Source organism: Lissotriton helveticus, chromosome 11 (assembly GCF_964261635.1).
Source record: "Lissotriton helveticus chromosome 11, aLisHel1.1, whole genome shotgun sequence".
NCBI lineage: Eukaryota > Metazoa > Chordata > Amphibia > Caudata > Salamandridae > Lissotriton > Lissotriton helveticus.
The window spans coordinates 72,599,312-72,619,803 of NC_136072.1; the positions used below are offsets into that span (position 1 = coordinate 72,599,312).

The 20,492-nt window shown below is 46.6% G+C and overlaps 1 protein-coding gene across 3 annotated transcripts in view; it reads left to right on the forward strand.

Annotated features, from left to right (window-relative positions):
• The first annotated feature begins 374 nt into the window (after positions 1 to 374).
• Positions 375 to 20,492, forward strand: part of LOC144790695 (major facilitator superfamily domain-containing protein 8-like) — a 157,398-nt gene continuing 137,280 nt past the window's right edge. The window contains exon 1 of one of the 3 annotated variants that reach the window (XM_078665418.1): positions 375 to 3,032. In XM_078665418.1, coding sequence (XP_078521544.1) covers positions 2,957 to 3,032 — 76 coding nt within the window. In that variant the 5' untranslated portion in view covers positions 375 to 2,956. The remainder of the gene's footprint in view (positions 3,033 to 20,492) is intronic. The other 2 variants (XM_078665420.1, XM_078665419.1) reach the window with 2 other exon arrangements.

Sequence of the window (20,492 nt, forward strand, 5' to 3'; positions counted from 1 at the left end):
AGGCTGAGTGGACGCCGAAACTCGATTCTCAGATTAAAAGACTCCAGCTCTGTCCCTTTTCGGCACGTATTATCTCTGAAGCATTTTAAAAACGCTTTTCGGAAAAAGTATTTTCAGGGGACGCTTTCAGGAAAGTAAAATTATTAGTCGTTAAGAGGGATGCTGGAGAGCGCTCGCGCAGCGTAGAGAATGAAATCAACCAATCGGGTGAAATAAGGTTCGCTGAGAGAAAAGCTTCCTGGAATACCGGAAGATCAGATGGTACGTGGGCGGCGATTGGCCTCCACCCACCCTATCAGTGATCAGCAGTCTGAAATAACAAATACAGTCTCTCCTTTCTGGGGAAGGTGGTTCAATGGCCGTGTGGAGGGGGCAGAGTCCTGTGCCCTCCTGCTCTAGGTGTGCTGCTACAGGGTGGGAGCAGGAGGGAGGGCTCGGAGAGGGGATGAGCCAGACACCCTGAGCCACGCAGCCGGGGAGAGAAGCTCGACTGAGGGAAGGGACAGGTGCTCTGAACCTACCTGTGGGAAAGGTAGGGGCTGGGGGCAGGTAGATAGGAGAGGAGGGAGGTGCAGTTGAGGGAGAGTCTAAAGACCTTTTCCAGGATAGGGCAGTCAGTGAAAACCTCTTCAGCTGAGGAATGAGACTGCCAGGTGCTCTATACCTGCCTACGGATAAAAAAGGCTTGCCCACGCGGAGGAAGATAGCAGGTACATAGGGTCAGGCGGTGGAAGAGGGGGGCCCTGTGGTGCAAGGCCTGTCTGGCAGAAGTGGAGAGCGACAGCCGAGGAGGGGGGCTGATCTACTGAGGAGGGGGACTGATCCACTAAGGCGGGGCTAGGGGTGTAAAGGAATGTGACTTTACAGAAAGCAGAGAAAAGAGGGGAAAGGTGTGTTAGGGGAAAAGTAAACACAGGGGGCGTCATCAGGAAAGGGTTGGGAGTTGGGGGGGAAAGGAGTATAGCCTGGGGTGGAGAAAGAGAAGCGATAGCCCCGTGCATACAAGACAGCCGCGGGTGGAGGACGGAAAAAAGGAGAGTGCAGACTTCAGAGACAAGAAAGTAAATGGATACACCCCGATCCATGTCTCACCAGGTCACGACTGGAATAAGAGAGAGAAATAGATAGTTTTTCCGAGAAGCACAGAGAGAGAAAAAACAGGAGGGGGCTGAAATGTTGTAAAGAAAAGGGTAGCAGGGATTTAGGCACGAAAGAAACCCGAAACGGGCAGCTGAAGAGTGGATGTAACTGTCTTAGAGGCAAAAAGCTGAAGGACAGTGGAGGCAGGTGCGGAAAAACGTACAGGAAATGTGCAAGGCATTTAAGAGACTTGTAAACACATATAGTCGAGAAGTGACTGTAGAATAGACGACATTGAGAGGGGCTTTGAACAGTGTATCAAACGAAACAAGATCATAATAGGATATAAACTAAAATAGATAGTTGGACTTCAGTAGAGAGTCAGATATGAGTATAAGAAAAAACTGAGGCAGTCTTTCCCCATCAATAGCCACCTGTAGAAGAAAGGTGTTGACATCTGCACTCAAGTTAAGGATAGTGCCGGAGTCACCTTGAACGTAGGTCGCCCTGGTTCTCAAATTCGCAGTCGGACTGGTCAGATTAGAGTTTTTAGGGATCCAGCAGCCTTGCTATCAGAAGTAAAAGATCGTTCTTCTAATTTTAGTGTTCCTTGTCAGTCCAATTCTGACCCCAGTAGACATTCAGTATGATCCTGACCTCGCAGACTGCTATTTTAACCCTTACCCAAGCTAAGTCTCACCCGAACCCCGGCAAGTCTTTAAGTATCTAGGTATTGGTCATTTAGCCTCAAACCCCAACACGGACTGACCTGGACCCTAACCACAGGCAGAATGACCCTTGCCCCTGCCACAAGCCACAGTAACTCAAACAGCTGCTGTCAACAGCCTGAACCAGGTCCCAGCCATCAGACAGCTTGACCCAGGCATCAGTCATCGTGCTGTATAACCCACCATCCTACTTGTCTACTGAGGCTCAAACGCTCAATCAGTCTGACCTAGCTGCTAGTCTTTCTGTCCTGGATTCAAGCCGTTGGTTAGTGTGAACAAGGCCCAAACGACTTGCCAATCTGATTCACACCTCAGACTCTGGCAAGTGTCATCAGACTATCAGCTTCTGGCTAGTTGGTGCCACACCCAAGGCTGCTTGTCAGTCTGATCTGGACTTTATTCGCTGGTCATTCTGGTTCACACCCCACCTGCCAGTCAATCAAACATGCACATAGGTCATTAACAAGCCCCAAGTAAACCGCAGCAATCAGTAATTCTGAGCTGAAATGCATCCACTAGTCGATCTATCCTAACCTCATCCCAGTCACTAGTCGATCTAACCTGAACTAAACTCTAGCCACTGATCAGTCTGACTGACCTCAACTGCTAGTTATTGTGACAAAGAATCCTGCCTTCGAGCTGTCGTCAGGAACTCCAGTTTCTGTTCGATCCCAGCAGTTTGAGCCTGTCTCGGGCTGCTCTTAAGGCTGTCCTGTCCCCAGCTGTTGACTAGGCTCATCTGGATTGGGCCCATCATTGAGTTTTACTAGACATGAACCACTAGTCAGCTTGATCTGATATCTAATTTAATGCTTACCATGGGGAGCTGGGAGTCTGACCTGACCTCCATCTAAGGCGTACCTATCCTGTACCAGCCAGCACCGGTCCCCAGCCTCATCCAAAGTACAATGTCATCCGAGAGGCAGTGACTTGTTACTTAAAAACAAAATCCAGACTAGTTTAATCTTGACCCCTGTGGTAAGCAAATGAGCCCCAGACACCTGCCATCATTCTTTACACCCAAAAGTTAACTTTGTTTGACTGCAAACCTAGCCATAGGCCGTAGTGACCCGCACCCTAGCCCCAGGCGTCCATCACTGGAGTGACCAAGGTCTACTATTGGCGTCAGAAGACGAGCCTGAGGCCTGATGGATTTTCAGAAGAAGCGGAAGCTCACCAACATCACCATTGGCATCATCTTCCTCCTTGGGGGCATTGAGTACGGTAAAGAATATTCAATTTATTTTTACAAGAATGGGAGGTTCGGAGAACAGTAGCAATACACAGCATATACTGTGCATTTTTATGACTCCTAATATTTTTTTATGTTTTTGTGTGAGGTCTCTGTGGACAGCTATTCATAACAACCAACAGCATCGTTACAGTCAGATTGGAGCCTCAGTTCAGAAACGTTTGTCTGAATGACTATGCTCTAATTAGGAGGTAGTAGAGGCCAGAAACCATTTTGTAAAACCTATTGTTTTTAGATATAACCTCTTGACCTCTATAGATTCGATTGCTTTTTTTAAAATCAGCACCAAACGAATGTGTCGTTTATAAATTGTATACATTTATGAAATTTGTTTTACCCATGTTTTAAATTAAATTTTAATTACATGTCAGCTAGAGAATTCGATAACATTTGTTTGAATCACGTTTTTATCTCTATTGTTAATCTCGTAAGACATCTAAGTCAATAAAATTGAAATTGAATGCCCATGCTGTTTTGGCTTCGTTTTCACTTCAGATGTGTCCTTAACCATGTCCACAAGAGACATATGCACTTGAAGAAGTAACTTTACCATATAGAAATGAACCACTCAAAGAGAGGCTATAGCTTGATGGAAATGAAACACCATCTCCTCCTTGAACTGATCTTTTCTGAGACTGGCCAAAGATTAGATCAGCATAGGATGCTTTCCCCCTTTTCATTCAGGGCTTTAAAGGTCCATCGAGAGAATGCTGTCATGCTAGGTTTTTGAAACCTAACCTAATGATATTAAACCAAGGGATATTACACAACCCGTATTGATAGTTATGAACAATGCAAGATTGGGTAAAAAGACAATTTTCCTTTTCACTACGTGCCCCATAAAAGACATAGAGAAGTGAGTCTGTCTAGGATGTTGCCAGACGGGTGCCTCTTTGCAGTGGCTGGGTGGGCCTGAGGTCCATAGGGACACATGGTTTCCCCTCATCTCAGCCTAGTGTGAACAGAACCCAACTGTTGTATTTCGAATTAAATCTGTAAATTCAAGAATCTCTTTTTAAAGAAACTTAAGTCTGTGGTCGTCTTGTTTCTTGTGACTTGCGCATTTGACGTATAAGGGAAACGAGGCATAGTGTAGGTAAAGTGATAAGCTTTGGTCAAGGGAGCAAGTTTGGACTTGAAATTAAGTATCCTGTCTAGAGACTATTCATTTTAGCTACTGAATTACCTCTCCTACCTGGAGCAGTAATACTGAAAATAAAGACTCCCTGGCGTTGATTGCAGCATTACTAACCAGTGCCCACAGCCCCTTCCCTGGATTCCTATTTGTATGCACTCCCAGTACTCCACACCAGGGACCGGATTAGCTCATCTGCTTTATGATTTTAACTTGATTTGTAAAATCCTATGATTTGTATGTGAAACTGAAATCAGTAATAGTAGGAAAGCTGTCAGTAAGCGTACCATAGCTAGTTACAAATGAAGCCAAATGTATGTTTTATTGATGCAGGGCAGTTTAATCCATTGCAGACATAGAGGGATATAGACACTTCAACATCACTGGATCTCTTATCTTCCCGGGAACCAAAACTTGTGCTTTCGGAGAAAACATAATCAGGGCACCCAGACAGGGAAGTGTTTCACTGATCAATTTAATCAGTTTTATTTCTTTTTAATGCCCATTACTCCTTCGAATTTTCTGTTAGAGGAAAGTCAAACATAAAACTCAAACTAGGTGCTTGCAGGAAGATAATCTCATTGAGAAGGCTGTGAACCCACAGGGGTTAGCCCTGATATTGCATTTTCTCTCTTCTTTTATGGCTGAATGAGTGGAAGGGATGTCCAAGTTCAAGTAATGCAGAAATAAACATGACTGAAACTTGACAGTTGCTTTGTTGGAACTAAGCCATACTTCGAGCCTGAAGCCACTAAATGAATGTCTTTGGGATTTTGCCTTGCTTTTTGGAAAAACTGGCTGATTATAAACAAAGATACAGAGAACAAATCCTCTGCCAAACAAACACACACCGCGCATCTGGATAGTGAGACCAGGATGTGATCTGTTCACCACCCTCTCCAGTATACAAGTGATACATTATCACACCTTTATCAGATCTGAAGCGAAAACCCCTCACCAGTATCAGCTTTACTGCCAGCTGTGATGAAGGAATAATTAATACATTTACTAATTGTTAATTAAAATGGTGCAACATATGCAAATAGATCCAACTACACTTCAAAAATAGAATACTGTTTCACAAAATCTGGTACAAGTATATACATTTTTAATTGATATGAGAGGTTTGACAGGACTACTTTAGCACATACATCTCATTGGTTGAAAAAACTTGAATCAGTATTCGCATACTTTCCAGCCCCACTTATTAATTTGCCTTCAGGGGTATTAAAACGGTCAGTAATTGCGGGGTCTCATATCTAAAAGTTAAAAGATTGCAAATACAAACTGCTTGCATTCACAAAACAAGCATTTACAATGCAACGGTTTTGCCTTTGTAAAAGTTAGAGCTATTGGCATTGTAAATGACAAATTTTTTATTTATGTGTTCGTTTTGAAAACAGATAAATAAATGGCATTGTCATTTACAATGGCAATAGCCTAATCTCTCGCAAATGCCACACACACACACCCACCCACAGAGAGCCCCCCACACAGAGCCCCTCCACACAGAGCCTCCCCACACACACACACACACAGGGCCCCCCCCACACACACCCACACAGAGCCCCCCCACACACACCCACAGAGCCCCCCACACACACACCCACAGAGCCCCCCCACACACTGCGAGCCCCCCCCACACACAGAGCACCCCCTCACACTGCGAGCCCCCCCACACACTGCGAGTCCCCATCCACGCGCTGCGAGCCCCCATCCACACACTGCGAGCCCCTAGAGAGTAAAATACATAGGGCCTGTGCAATGAGTAAACAACACCAACTCCCCCCCCCCCTTCCAGAAAGATGCCACGGAGGTGTTATCTGTTAGCAAATACCCCGGATCGAACCAGGGACCGTGGCTCTAAAGGAAAACGCTTTCCTTGGCTTTGCTACACTTGGATTTTCCAAATCCCTATGATTTAGGTGATGTAACAATAATGGTGGCACGCCTCCCCCCTGCCCCCACTGCTACGGGCTACCCAGGTCTGAGGGACGCACAATGCAGTATACTACTGTCGCAAGAGGTGTAATATATCGTGGCAGATAATCCGGGCCACCTCTGCTGGCCACGAGTCAAGCAGAGCTTCCCGACAGCAGGTTGCTCACGAGTTAGCACTCAAGGCAAGTATCAGGTAACAGGACACTTTGTTGTGTGTACACGCCTGTCCTCCCGCACCACGAACACAAATGATCGAGTAAAGCAGCACTGTGACACGTCACGCTGCTCCCTGTGAGTGCTAGGTCGTGGGGTGCCGCCCAGGCGTTATAGCCACGAAGGAACTAACGTGGGAAAGGGGGAGGGGGGGCGGAGGGGGAGGGTGCAAAGCAGAAGACAGACTGAAAATGTGGGGCGTATAAAACAGATGGAAGGGGCAAAGGAGAGTGGGAGACTGGTGGGAGAAAGGGGTGACATGTTAAGACAACAGGCAGATGGGATTAAAAGTGGACTCGGTCAGAAAGAGAAGAAGGCTGATAGGGGTGCTGTAGACGGAGGGTGGGGGTTCACTTGAAGCAGGAATAAATAATACAGGGAGTAGAGGGTACTATCTGAAATTAATGGGTGAATCCCTGAAAGCGGGGTGAGATTATTTATATGACGAGAATTAGGGTGCAAGGTGCGACGGGCTGAGAGCGGGGGAGAGATTCCATGCTGGGAGTGCGGATGGCCCTGAGAAACGGTAATTAGAGCATGGCAGGCTGAGAAAAGGGGCAGTTTACAACCTCTGAGAGAGACGAAGATGTGGGGTGACAAACAAAGTGTGGGGCGTGAATAGCGGTATCAAGCTTAGAGGGAGGGGTGAGGAGATGCTAACAAATGGGCACAACGATGATCTACAAATAAAAGGACACGACGGGGTGGGCATGCTGAACCTGAGAGAAGGGGGAAAGCGGAACGGACACACGGGGAGGGGGCGGAACGGCACAGACGACATGACGGGGTGGGCATGCTGAACCTGAGAGAAGGGGGAAAGCGGAACGGATACACGGGGAGGGGGCGGAACGGCACAGACGACATGAGAGGTGGGCGGGGGGGCTCACGGACAGCGGGAGGGGGGAGGGAACGGCAGCACTCACCTCGACTTCCTCCAGCGGCGGTTGGCCGCGTAATGGGAAAAACAAACAAATTAAAAAAAAACGAAACTCCGCCCACCGCCGCGATGACTACATCGCAGAGGCGGAGAGGGAAAAAATCTCGGGAACGCCCCCGAATCTGGTCCGGCCTTGACGGACAGATCCGGCAACCAATGGCTAGCCTCCATTTATGGAGCTAGCCAATGGGAGCAGGGGGCGAGTCCCTGTTCCCCACTGTAAGACATAAGATTTTGCTAGCGCATGCGTACTTCGTACGCATTGCCAAGCAAAACCTAAAAATGGCACACGAGTTTTTGCAATACCTCCAACCCACACCACACTATAGTAAAATATTATAATCATGAATGCAGCTGGAAGCAACGGTACGCGTAGAGAATCATAAAAGTAACCCAAAAAGATCTATTAAAACTTGCCACTTTCAAATTCAACTAAATCCCCGATACCAATAAAACGTGACCGCTTCAATTAAATGGCTTCAGTTTTGAATAGTCCAAGGCAAATGAGATTACATTCAAACCCGCATGCGCTTGCAGTTTGTCCCTTTGAAGCTCACAAATGTGCATTTTTTATTAATTGCTGACAGTACCAGAACACAGCAATTAGATATTTATTGGAGTTTAATTGTCCATTGATACCATACCTATATCTTTGAATTCGATCAAAATGCCTGTGGCTAGTTAAGGTACGGGATTGACTGAAAGATCACCCCAACTACCAGTTATATTTTTTGTGGAAATGGATCTGTGTAATGATTACTTTGCTATCATACCAGGGCCTCAAATAGCCACGTATGCAGCCTAGTCGTCTCGATTTCTGCACTGAACGCAAGCAGTGTTTCTGGATGCTTTAAAACTATAGTATATCGTTGATGAAGTCCTCCTGACAAGTCATTCCGCTCTCGAACGGGTACCATCGGCAGCAACTTCAGGCAGCTCTTTGCAAATGGACGCCTACCACTAGGTGCCTTGCCCACTTCAAGAATTACTACCTACCACTTTAGTCTAGGTTACAGTAGGACCACCCACCCACCCACTAAAATGAAAGCTCGAACTGGCAACTTGACCGGGCTAGAAAACCATTAACTACAGGTCATGGAGTAGTGGGAAACACGGCAGCTCTAAGACTATATGCACACTGGCACTGCAGCAAACGTAATAGCCAAGGCCAAGGATTTTCTGCAAGGGGGGGGCACAATAAAAGAGGTTATGGTAATAAAAAGATAAAAGAACGACGTGCATAACTTTATAATATTCAACCCAAACTTGTCTGGGAAAAGGGTGGATCGCATCGTGGCAGTTCAATATCCAAATACACTAGTAAGCAACTGAAAGGAGACCTGCTAACTTTCCCATAAAGCGTTTGGCTGAATAACTGTAGGTGCAATTTTAGTACCTTGTGATCTAGAAACTAAGGGTTAAAATAAGCATTAATTATGCGGGGAAAATTGGTAATTCTAAAGCCATGTAATTTGCAAAAACAACTCACTGTGAAAATGGCAGATACGGTGCAGTTGAAGATCATTCAATGCAGACATGTTTTAATAAAAGTAAACGTTTGAATTGGCCTGGGCAGGTTTTACTCATTCAACTGGCTTCGGGAGTTTCAGTTCAAGCCTTTCGTGCTTCCAGCATCTCATTTAATTTACAGGTAATTAACGCATTGCTGCATAATTTGGCAGTAAACGTTTGAATTGGCCTGGGCAGGTTTTACTCATTCAACTGGCTTCGGGAGTTTCAGTTCAAGCCTTTCGTGCTTCCAGCATCTCATTTAATTTACAGGTAAATGTAGCCTTTGAAGGGTGTGCTTACCTTACATGTTGCTAAGAACTGAAGCCTAAAAACTGAGTGGGGGGAAAAGTGAAAGCTTGCAGCAGCTTCCAAGTAAGTGTACAGTAGTATGAATGGTCAAAGAGGATTTATTTTTACCTGTCTCGGTTCGTTAATCATGGAAGATGCCTCCAATAGCACTCGACAACTTGTACTAAATTATTCAACGAGATTACCAGAGTGGTAGTTTAATGACGGCACACCTGTGCACCGACTCATGGAGGAGCGATACATTCCAACTAATTGAACCAAAAAAGAAAAAAGTTGCAATTAACACTTGAGACGGTGCTAATGAGATGGAGTGGGCGAGAAAGCAGAGTGCTTTACCTTTAATAATCCATGTGGAAAATACTCCCAGAAGAATCCCCTGCCCCTATGTGCACAACTGGATTCAAATGGTGTTTAACCTGACCCTTTACACGCTGCTTTTCTGCAGACCTGAAATACCAGAGCTGCTGGAACCAAGAAAGAAAAAAAACTGTTAATAACTGGCATTGCCAGCCACATTCAAGTACATAATACACACAAACCTGGAATAGCTAAAAATTCAATTTATTTTTATTTCTTTATTGTCAAAGAAGCCGTCTCAGTCCTGAAAACATGAGCATTAGTAAAGGCGTGTGCACATTTTGAACAACAAACATGGCAGATCGAGTACCCTTTAGTCATATCCGTTCTGTTTCTATTCCCTTTAATCGCCTTAGACAGCCAAACGGGTGGACCAACGAGATTGTCAGGATATTTATGAAGGATGATTAGGGTGAAGGGATCTGGGGAAATGTGGAAGCAGGTAGAAGATGGGAAACAGGCAACCTGTTACATAGCAAGGGCAAACAAAGCGAGACACTGAGTCTAAACATTGCATTTTTCGAAAAGATGCATGCTTGGTGGGTGCTGAAACCTACACCAGAGAACTTAACTTGTTCAAGTGTTTTATGGGGTCCTGACTCTGATCCTTTTTAGTAGCTAGTCCGGGATTCACCACTGTGATCGATGATGCAGTCAGTCTCCCAACATTGCCTGATCACGTTAAGAGTCCTGCAAACGGCAAATGTTAGGTGAATATCTTTCTTGAAAGCGATTCCCACCCCTCCCCCCTTCAGTGTCTGATGGCGGAATGAGAGGGAATCAGCACACTGCCACAATACCCCAGGGCGGCCTCCATGAACATGTCCATCTCCATCAGATTGATTAGTCACACGGGCCAAGGCTGCAGCCTGTGAGTCCACGCATCAGCGACCGTGGCCTTCGAGGCTCTTGAGCAGGGTCCAGTCTGCAGCTGCGGGGTCCGTGTTTGTCCGCCGGTGCAGGGCGGAAGTGGGTCGGAGGGTGCGTGCTCGGCTTGGAGCCCCCCCCCCCGCCTACATTCCCTGGTGTACCAGTCACTTCCCTGCCAGCCAGGGCTGCACATCTTACAACACCGCCCGCCCAGATCATGACCGCCCGGACCCGCCAGTCACACGACCCACCGCAATACCCCGGAACAGTCAGTCACACGCCCTACCTCGGTCACACCACCCCCGTACCCGACGCAATACCCCGGAACCTCCAGCCACACGACCCTCGTACCCGCCCTACCCCGGTCACACCACCCTCCGTTCCAAGCCTACCCCCGGTCACACTCCGTTCCAGCCCTACCCCGGAGCAGCCAGTCACGCGGTGGGCAGTACCCGCCCTACCCCAGTCACACCACCCCGTACCCGACGCAATACCCGGGAACCTCCAGCCACATGACATGCCCTACACCTCGGAGCAGCCAGTCACACGGCCGGCAGTACCCGGTTACACTCCGTTCCAGCCCTACCCCCGTCACACTACCCTCCGTACCCGCCAATCGTACCACCCTCCGGTCCAGCCCCGGTCACACGATACTCCGTACCGCCATATACCACGGAGCCGCCCGTCGCACGGCCTTCCGTCACCGCGAAGCCACGGTTCAACTATCCATCATACCCGCCTCAGAAACACGCCCGTCACACGGCCTCCCGTCACCGCCGCCCGACTCCCATGTCACAGTACCGCGACCCTCCGCCACGTACCCGACAGTCACTCACACGAATTGACCCGAGGAGACTATAAGGGCACACCCCGGGCTTTTCAGTTAAGAACCAAAGTGGAGCTGTCGACATTATACAAGATTGCCCCCCGCCCCCACTCCCGCCGAGGCCCACGCGAGCGATCACCCCGATGACGCACAGAACGACCCAGCCTGCCACGGCTAACTCCGCAGCCCTGCGGTCCTCCAGCCGACCCCGAAGACCCTTACACTCCGGAGGACACCAGCCGCCGCCATCTTACCGGCCGCCCATCGAACCCTCTCACTCGGCACCGTCCGTTAAAGTCGGTATCGATTGCGCAGCCTCAACCCTCGAGCGGCTCTTTAGAAAACGCACCCGCAAAGATCCATCAAACCTAACTCTCCACCCGCACAATCTGGCCCTCAAGCCGACACATTCTTGCAACGCGTCACTAGGGACAAACTCACTTTTATAGTCTTCTCGCTCCCTCCGCTTGACAAAATAGTCCCACGTTAAAATGTCAACGATTGGATGTTAGTCCGTCGGAGAGTCACAATGTACACGTTATAGAAATATAAGCAATTTTGGAGAGCGTGAGAGCCAGCGGGAGGGGGGCGGGAGGGGGGGGCGGGAAAAAAAGCAAGCACTCACCTGGACTTCTTCCGGGTGCCGTCAATGCCGGACCAGATTCGGGGGCGTTCCCGGCTTTTGGCTGACGTCGCGTGACGTAGCCAAAAGGGAAAAATTCTCGGGAACGCCCCCGAATCTGGTCTGGGATTGACAGACAGAGCCCTCTACCAATGGCTAGCCTCCATTTATGGAGCTAGCCAATGGGAGGAGGGGGCGGATACCCGACCCGACATAGAGATCTCATTAGATTTTGCTAGCGCATGCGTACTTCGTACGCATTGCGTAGGCAAAACCTAAAAAAACTGGTTAGCAACATATAGCATGAATTAGGTTTGGCCTGAGATAGCACTTGGGATGTCAGTGAAATCTTCTGTTCACAAAAGAAAAAGCCTAAAACGGGTTTAGAGCCCATTACTTGGTATTACTTACTTTCGACATCACTCTTGTTTCCTTGCTTCCTGTTGCTCAGCGCCTCCTATTTCCTCCCGGGACATCAGTGCTTGTCCATATAGTGGAGGATGGACCTAGTACAACTTCCTACATGTGTCTTTCCACTGGGAGCGTGCTCCTTTAGGTATTTATAATTCATGTTTAACTTCTTCATATGGGCAGTATGTTGGAATGCACCATTTTTCAGTTGATTTCTATTCCACAACATCAAGCCTCGTGGTTATGCATGGAGGTGGTTCTGTACTGAGGCATTCCCTTAGCTTAGCACACAATGGTGCTGCCTTGTTGAAGATTATCTAATACGACCCTTCAACTCTATGATGCAGATCACTTAAACATTGCTGCTCCTTCTTCTGCCTCCTATGTTTAGCAAGGTTTGGTTTAAAGTGAGCACCCAATGGAGGCAGCATGATGTCATTTCATTGTCTAAGTAGAAGTTGGGGCCCATGTCCTATAAACTTATTTTAAGTGCCTATCTGCTAAATTGCCAACTGTGATAGATGTCCCTATCAACGGACTCTGTAGAATTATTTCATTGTGCATAAAACATGTAAGGGTTAATTGTGTTGAGGCGGATGAAAGGCTGAGCTATCTTAAGTTACGTTTATGAACACTATCTGCAAAAACAAAACATTACTGGATACATTTAATTTAAGTATACACTTGTACCACCATACCTTTTGCTGCTCTTTCTTGGGCTTCCTGTAGACAGACTGAATTCTGCTCAAAGATCAGAGAATGTATTGGAAGCATGCTTTCTGGACATGCAGAGCAGACATTGCTTTAATCCTGCCGTGTTCTTCCTTTTTGAACACGTTATTCCGAAATATGAACACTGTGAACGTCCATGAGATCAGAGAGGGCCATTCAGGTGGGGAAATGTAGCTAACTTTTCCTGCTGCAGGCCACGATTGTCTGTGTTTGTTTGCTGGATGTCCTGAGACCCCAGAGGCACGCACTGTGCAGACTCTCATATTGTGCTTTGTGCCTAAATGTCATATGTTGTGGTGGTGAAGTCTTTTTGGCAAACCACTATTGTCTGAGTGTGGAAAAGTAAATTTTGCCAGGTTCTGTGTCCCTACGTGTCCTCCATCTTATGTTATGTGTGCATGATTAAATATGCATATGTATCCCCCATGTTTGATTAAAGACGCAATTACAGTTGTGTCCATCACTAGTATGCCAGTTTCCAGTTCTCGTGAAAGCTACGAGTATCAGGCCTATGTAAAGTTACGTTGCCACGTTTCTCAGTGTCCACATTATTTCATTGTAAAGTCCCCGTTTCTAGGCCTCAAAAGGGCCCGGACACCAGATTCAGCTCCTGTCTTCTGAGTCCTCGCTGAGGAGCGATACAGCCCCCACCTGTATCCTCGACCCTTCACTTACTTCCTGCCTCACAGTGCCCGGCTAAGCCTGGCTCTGCCTCCGAGTCTGCCAAGAGTATGTTATGATTCTAGTTATCAGTCCAGCCCTCCTTCTCTGCATTCCTAAGCTACTGAATCGCATCAATAGTTTCCGTCATTGTCTAGCCTTTACGTCTCCATGTAAGAGAAATACTGCATTTAATGGCCATTTAATATTCTTCATCACGCACTACATGTAGAATAATGCATGCTCCAGTCTTAGAGTCCGTTAGCCTTTACCCCGATAACTTTTGGATTCTATCAACATGTTCTCTAAACATTAGATACTAGATACTGTTTAGGTACATGTCGCCCTGACTCTCCAGACTTCAGTCTCTGCTCCTAGCACAGAGTTCATAGCCCCCAGCTTCTCCTAGTAACACGTCATTGTCAGTTTGCGCGCACCACTAGGTTAGAGGTCCCGGCTCCTTAGGTAGCCCCCTCCATGTTTCCGCCCCATTTATGACATATTCTGTTACGTTTACATCACATGTCTATGTATACGCCCCTGTTACACCCATTTTCACCCTTATCTTTCGCGACTGCTATTGACCACACCCACTGCTCCGCCTACTGTAATTCATTGTAATGTAACTGTTTTAGTATATATATTTGTGCAATGTTATTAAATGTTACGCCGATTCTGATCCTGCCCCCGGCAGCGCTGCCATCCCGTTCCCGTGCAGGTTGTCCTGTTCCTGTCCCTTATGCTGTATTAAAACCTGCAAACTCCTACTACCTCGAATCTTGACTCTTATTTATTGAGCTATCTGTTATTGCTATGTCCAGTAAAACCTAGATCCGGTATTATTTATTTATATACCAATGAGGTTCCGTGACAATTGTAAGTGATGTTTTCGACTCGCACGAATATGGTCGAGTCTGGTATCTAAGAACCGCAAATGACGAGTTTAGTAAGTATGCGCAGTTTCGCTGTGCTAACTTAAACCGTTCGTTTGATATGTGGTTTTTTCATCTGTACCCACGGGTTCCATCTTAGATACGGCATCCATTTTGTCTCTTGCCCTCAAGTAGCCAGCGAACGGACACTGTCCGCTTCGTTACCCTGGGACTTTCAAGATATTTGTGGAAGACACATGTTCTTTGTAAGTATCTTTTACGATGAGGGGGATGATACTGTAAGGCAGATGGCCCCGCTTCTGCCGTGCCGGTTTATTGTCTCAGCCGTGCATCTCATTAGGCACGTCCCTTTGATGCCTGTATCTCGTGTTTCCCGATACCTCCCCTTTTTCACCCTTTTCAATCTCCCACTGTCTCCATCTTCCTCTGCACCTGTCTTTGTCCCTATTTCGATCTGTTTTACTGCCGATTGGAATTCACTAATGTTGGGAAGATGGGTTTTTACAGTTGGGAACCGCCAAATGTTTCCGCACTTATGTTCCGGACCTTATGTGTACCAAAGTGACCAAAGCGACCCCTCTGGGGGATAATTATGGGAACCAGGTTGTAAACTTTTGTGTACCATGTTGTCCTATGAGTAAATTCTGTATAAAAGGAGCGCTCCACAGAACCAATTTGAAGCAGTCTCCCCAAGTTGCACGGGTTGTACTTGTTGTGACTTCTGTGTTCCCTGCAGTAAATAAACCTTGAATCTTTGACGCCGAAGGAAGTGTCCCGTGTCTCTGTAGTTTGTGCGCCGAAACAGGTATCCCATGAAGGTTATAGGTGTTGTTCCCTGGCACCGCTGGTACTGTTAAAAAGTCCAGTCCTTCAGTTGGCGCCCAACGTGGGGCGACTTCAGCGGTACCGGTCCAAAGCCTGATGATCGTGAGGAACTTCGTGTGAAATCTCCGAGGGAAGGTGCACCCCGCTTCATCGATCCTGTTGTCGAAATAAGTGGCCCGAAGTTTTTCCCTGCGAAGATTCCCGCCTCCTGACGGCTGCGACGGACCGATGCCCTGACTGTCGACCTGTCTTCGACGCCCGGCGTAGACCTTATGTACAAGCGAGACGATAGACGGGCCTTCCTGGTGACGCCATTGAAGTTCTGAGTTAAGTATTTGTGGGTCGCTCCCAGTCCTTAGTGGTTGTTCTAGCTTTTGAAAGCTTTGTTGTTAGCCTTTAAGGCTTTGTGGTAATAGCTCACTGAGCTTTGTAATAGCCTCCTCAGGCTTTGTGGTTAGCTCTCCGAGCTTTGTGATAGCCTTAAGGCTTTGTTGTATTGCATGGTTCCATTGCATTTGTGGTTCTTAGTATTGGTTCTTAGTATTATTTGACAGTTGCAATTGCCAAAAACCGAGGGTTTTGACTTACACGAGGTTTTATTGCTTCGGTAATCCTTGAAGTTTGATACTAGGTTAGTGTGCACGATGCCTAGCCATAGTGATTTGTTTCGTATTTTCAAATGTTGCGCAATGGATTCCCGGTTGGAGGACTCGTGTCCGATACCTCCAGTTGGAACTCCGATACATGATCTTTATAGTCGACATGGGGTGGGTCCTATAATATATAATGATTACTGGGTCCGCTATACAAAGAAAGGCGGTGATCTTAGATGGCCACAACATGGAACTTTTGAACTTTCGATTTTAGATAATCTTGAGGCTAAATTATTTTTAAAGAAAGCTAGGCCAGCTATGTTTGATTCCTTTCGGATATGGCGTAAAGAGGCCAAGCAGAAAGAAATCAAACAACTTAAAAAGGATCAAAAACAAGAGTTCGTTCCTGTAATGCAAGCTATAAAAGAATGTAGACAAGACAAAGAAGAAAAAGACATGGAAATCGCTACTAGATTGCATCACATGAAAATAGATAAATGTTACCCAGTTTTACCGAATAATCTAGAAAAGAAAAAAGAAGATTTGAAGGAGGATTCCTTGCTGTCATACTTGATGAAATCACCACCTCCTTATGTACAGGGTGCTACTGCTCCTGTAGTTGCTCCTGTAGTACCTCCTGTTATACCTCTTGTTGCTCCAGCGGCTGCGGGCCAGCCCGCTGTTAACCCTACGTTTGTTTCACCACCTGTTCTTGTTCCTACTGCTCCTGTACCTGTACCTTCGCAGACTGTTGTTTCTGCTACTCCAACTATCTTGTCCGTTCCTACTATGCCTTCTTTCACCTCCAGTGTTGTTGCCCCTGTTTTTCTTTCTCCTTCTGTTCGTAAGCGTGTTCCTAACTCTGTTGCTACTCTTTATTCACCTCTTTCTGGTCCGTTATTTTCGTCTGATTCATCTGAAACTCCTCAGAGACGGAGTCAGATCCCTAGTGGTAGGGAGAAAGAGACGTTAGTAACAATGGCACATAGGTGGATAAGACATCCTGCTATTTACACTCCACGTGTAGTCTTTGATACGTTTTCCCAGTTTAATGAGCCTACGCAGAGATTCGTATTTGAGGAGATGTGTAACTTTTTGAGGGAAGAATGGTATAATGATGATGTAGATAATGTACCGTCCGACATAATTGAACTTCAGAGTCACTTTTCAAACGGTATGATTATAGGAGACGATGTACGACGTGCCGTGGAACGCTTATTAGCATTCAGACCCACAGCACATTCTCGGATATCATTAGATGATACCACTGAGAACTGGAAAGCGGTTCCTGGTCAGTATCCTATGAGAGAGGTTCCGCCACTGTGGGTGCCTGGTGATCCTAATGCAAACCCTGTGGTGCTACCGCATTTTCGAAGGGTATGGATACATCTTCCATGGAAACGATCAGAAGTTTTGCAAGTGAAGCAATCCTTACCCGATCCGCGTAAAAATCCGGCTGGTTATTATAAGGAGTTATCACAACTGGTAGAAGCTACTATTATGAATATTGCCGACATCGACATGTTGTTTGGCAATGTGGTACCGCAACCAGTTTGGGCTAAAATTCGTCAAGCCAATCATGCAGTTGAATTAGGGGGTGATTGGGCTGCACTGCTAGCAGCTGATGCATTACAAGTTGGTGGGGCCTAGCCTGAACAGTTGATCTTGGATTTGCCTCAGAAAATAATTACGCTCATGAAAACTCTCATGCCAGCGATGAAGGTGAACTGGGATAAGTTATCAGCTTGTAAGCAAAAGAAAGACGAGAGTGTCTCGGATTTCTTTACAAGGTTTGAGGAAGCATTTGTCGACCACAGCGGCCAAGACATGGGCGCTGAGGGAGGCCAGCGGTTATTCGTTGACAAATTCGTGTCGAATTTGTTGCCTGAGCTAAGCAACAAACTAAAGAATTCAGAGAGTGCGTGGGCAGTTTCAACCCCTGCGCAAATACTAGCAACGGCTCAGTATTATGAGAATAGGGAAAAGGAAGAAAGTGATCGTGTAGAAAAGAAAACTAAGGAGCTCAAAACGAAGGTTTTGTTGCAGCAAGCATACCCTCCACGATCAAACCAAAATGATTCGCAACAGCAGTATCGACCACGAGCACAGCCCGATAGGACACAGCCGCGCTCTGACAACTTTGATTATAGATCTTCACTTGGGTATAATCAGTGCGCATATTGTAGGAAAGAGGGACACCTAAAATATGATTGTCTTGCCTTACGGGACCGTCTGAATGGTGTGTCGACACGTGGAAACCGTGGTGGTGGTCCTCAACAGGCACCTCGTGGTAGAGGTCGTGGTTCATTCCACAATCAGAGTGATCGTTATCAAAATCAATCAGACACAAATAATTGTTTTGACCAGCGAAATGCGGGGTCAGTTCGATCTGCACAGTATAATGTTGATGATTATTATGCAGACCATGAAACTGTTGTAAATGACCATTACTAGGACAGCCAACGACACAGAGAGGGAGTAGTGTCAGTTCCGGTCGATCAGAGTGGGCCTTACGTTGCAGTGGCTACATCGGGTGTAGTTGAGCCTTTTCTGTTAGACACTGGTGCGACGAAAAGTTCCATCATGCATTCAAAACTCCCTGGCGCACCTTTGTCTGGCTTAACGAATGTTTCCGTTGGATTCTCTGGCGCCCCTGTTAGTAACCCAGTCTCTAACCCTTTGCCTCTTATGATTGGACCTCGTGAGCTAACTGCTCCACTGATTCTATCTACAGGGTGTGGTGAAAATCTTTTGGGCCTGGATTTGTTGAAACGATTATATGCAACATTGTATTGTTCCCCCGAAGGAGTGGAACTTACATTGGGACGGAGAGTGATCTCTCCCATGTATTTATCGGTTGATAAATTCCCACCGGAATTGAGTTCTCTCCCTGCGTCTCTATGGGCCACAGGTCCCAATGACGTGGGCCTGTTAGACATTCCACCCTATGTGATTCAATTGAAACCAAATGCGCGATTACCGCGTTTACCTCAATATCTTATTTCTCTTGAGGGCGAACGAGCGCTGTTAGCAATTGTTTATGATCTCATTGGAAAGGGTGTTGTTGAAGAAACTCGTGGAAATGTATGTAATAGCCCTGTATTGCCAATTCTGAAACGAACTGACCCAACTAAACCTCCTGTGTATCGTTTCGTTATAGATTTGAGAGAGGTAAATAAAATAGTGGTTCCACAATTTCCCGTGGTCCCTGACATTACGGCTTTACTAACAATGATTCCGGCAACTGCCTCCTGGTTCACAGTGACCGATCTAAAGAATGCTTTCTTTAGCATCCCAATTGCAGAGGAAAGCAGAGACCTATTCGGATTCTCATTAGGTGGTCGCAGTTTTAGGCTAAAACGCGCTCCACAGGGCTACTGTGAGAGTCCGTCAATCTACAGCCAAGCACTTAAAGGTCAACTTGATGCCTTTGTATTACCAACGGGTGCAGCTTTGATTCAATACGTGGATGATCTTTTAGTGGCAGCTGATACAGAAGCTATTTGCAAAACGGCTACAGTATCATTATTGCACTATCTACATAACTTACACCACAAGGTATCGCCTTCAAAGCTACAGTATTGTTGTCAAGAAGTTACCTATCTAGGTCACTTATTGTCAAAAGAAGGGAGAAGGTTGACCCCAGAGAGAATTGCAGCGATTTCCCGAATGACTGTGCCAAAAACCCAAAGAGATGTTCGCGCCTTTTTGGGTATTACGTCCTACTGCAGACAATGGATTCCAAATTTTTCATTGTTGGCGAAACCATTGATAGCCCTTACATGCAAAGATGTTTCATCCCCAGTACCTTGGTCTGAAGAATGTCAGAAAAGTTTTTCGGAATTACGTGATGCGTTGTGTTCGGCTCCTGTGTTGGGTACCCCTGACTACAGTAAGCCGTTTACACTATACGTTCACGAGAGGGATGGTTGCGCGTTGAGTGTTCTGACACAACCTTTTGGTGGTAAGCAACGCCCATGTGCCTACTTTTCTTCGACTTTAGACCCAGTAGCAAGAGCTCTGCCAAGTTGTTTAAGGGCAACAGCGGCAGCTGCGGCGTCCATTCGACAGTCCGCAGGTCTAGTCATGGATAATATGCTCACGGTAATGGTTCCGCATGCAGTCGACACTCTATTGAACCGAACGAAAACTCAACATCTGACAAGTGCAAGATTGTCTGGATATGAGTTGACGTTGCTGGCCAGTCATATACGGATAAGACGATGTAATGTGTTGAATCCAGCAACATTGCTGCCGATCGACACAGAATCAAGTGATGAAGCAGTACATGACTGCTATCTCAGAACTGAAGAGGAAACTAAGGGTCGCATTGACCTAAAAGATACTCCATTGACAGATCCCGATGGTACTTTGTATGTGGATGGTTCTTGTTTCAAGTTGCCGAACGGTGATGTGACAACTGCGTATGCTGTAGTTACATTGAGAACGATTGTGGAAAGCGCAAGGTTAAGTCAGAATTCGGCTCAGGCTGCTGAGTTAATTGCTTTGACGAGAGCGTGTGTGTTGTCTAAAGATAAACGGGTGAATGTGTTTACAGATAGTCAATACGCGTTTGGTGTGGCACATAGTTTTGGA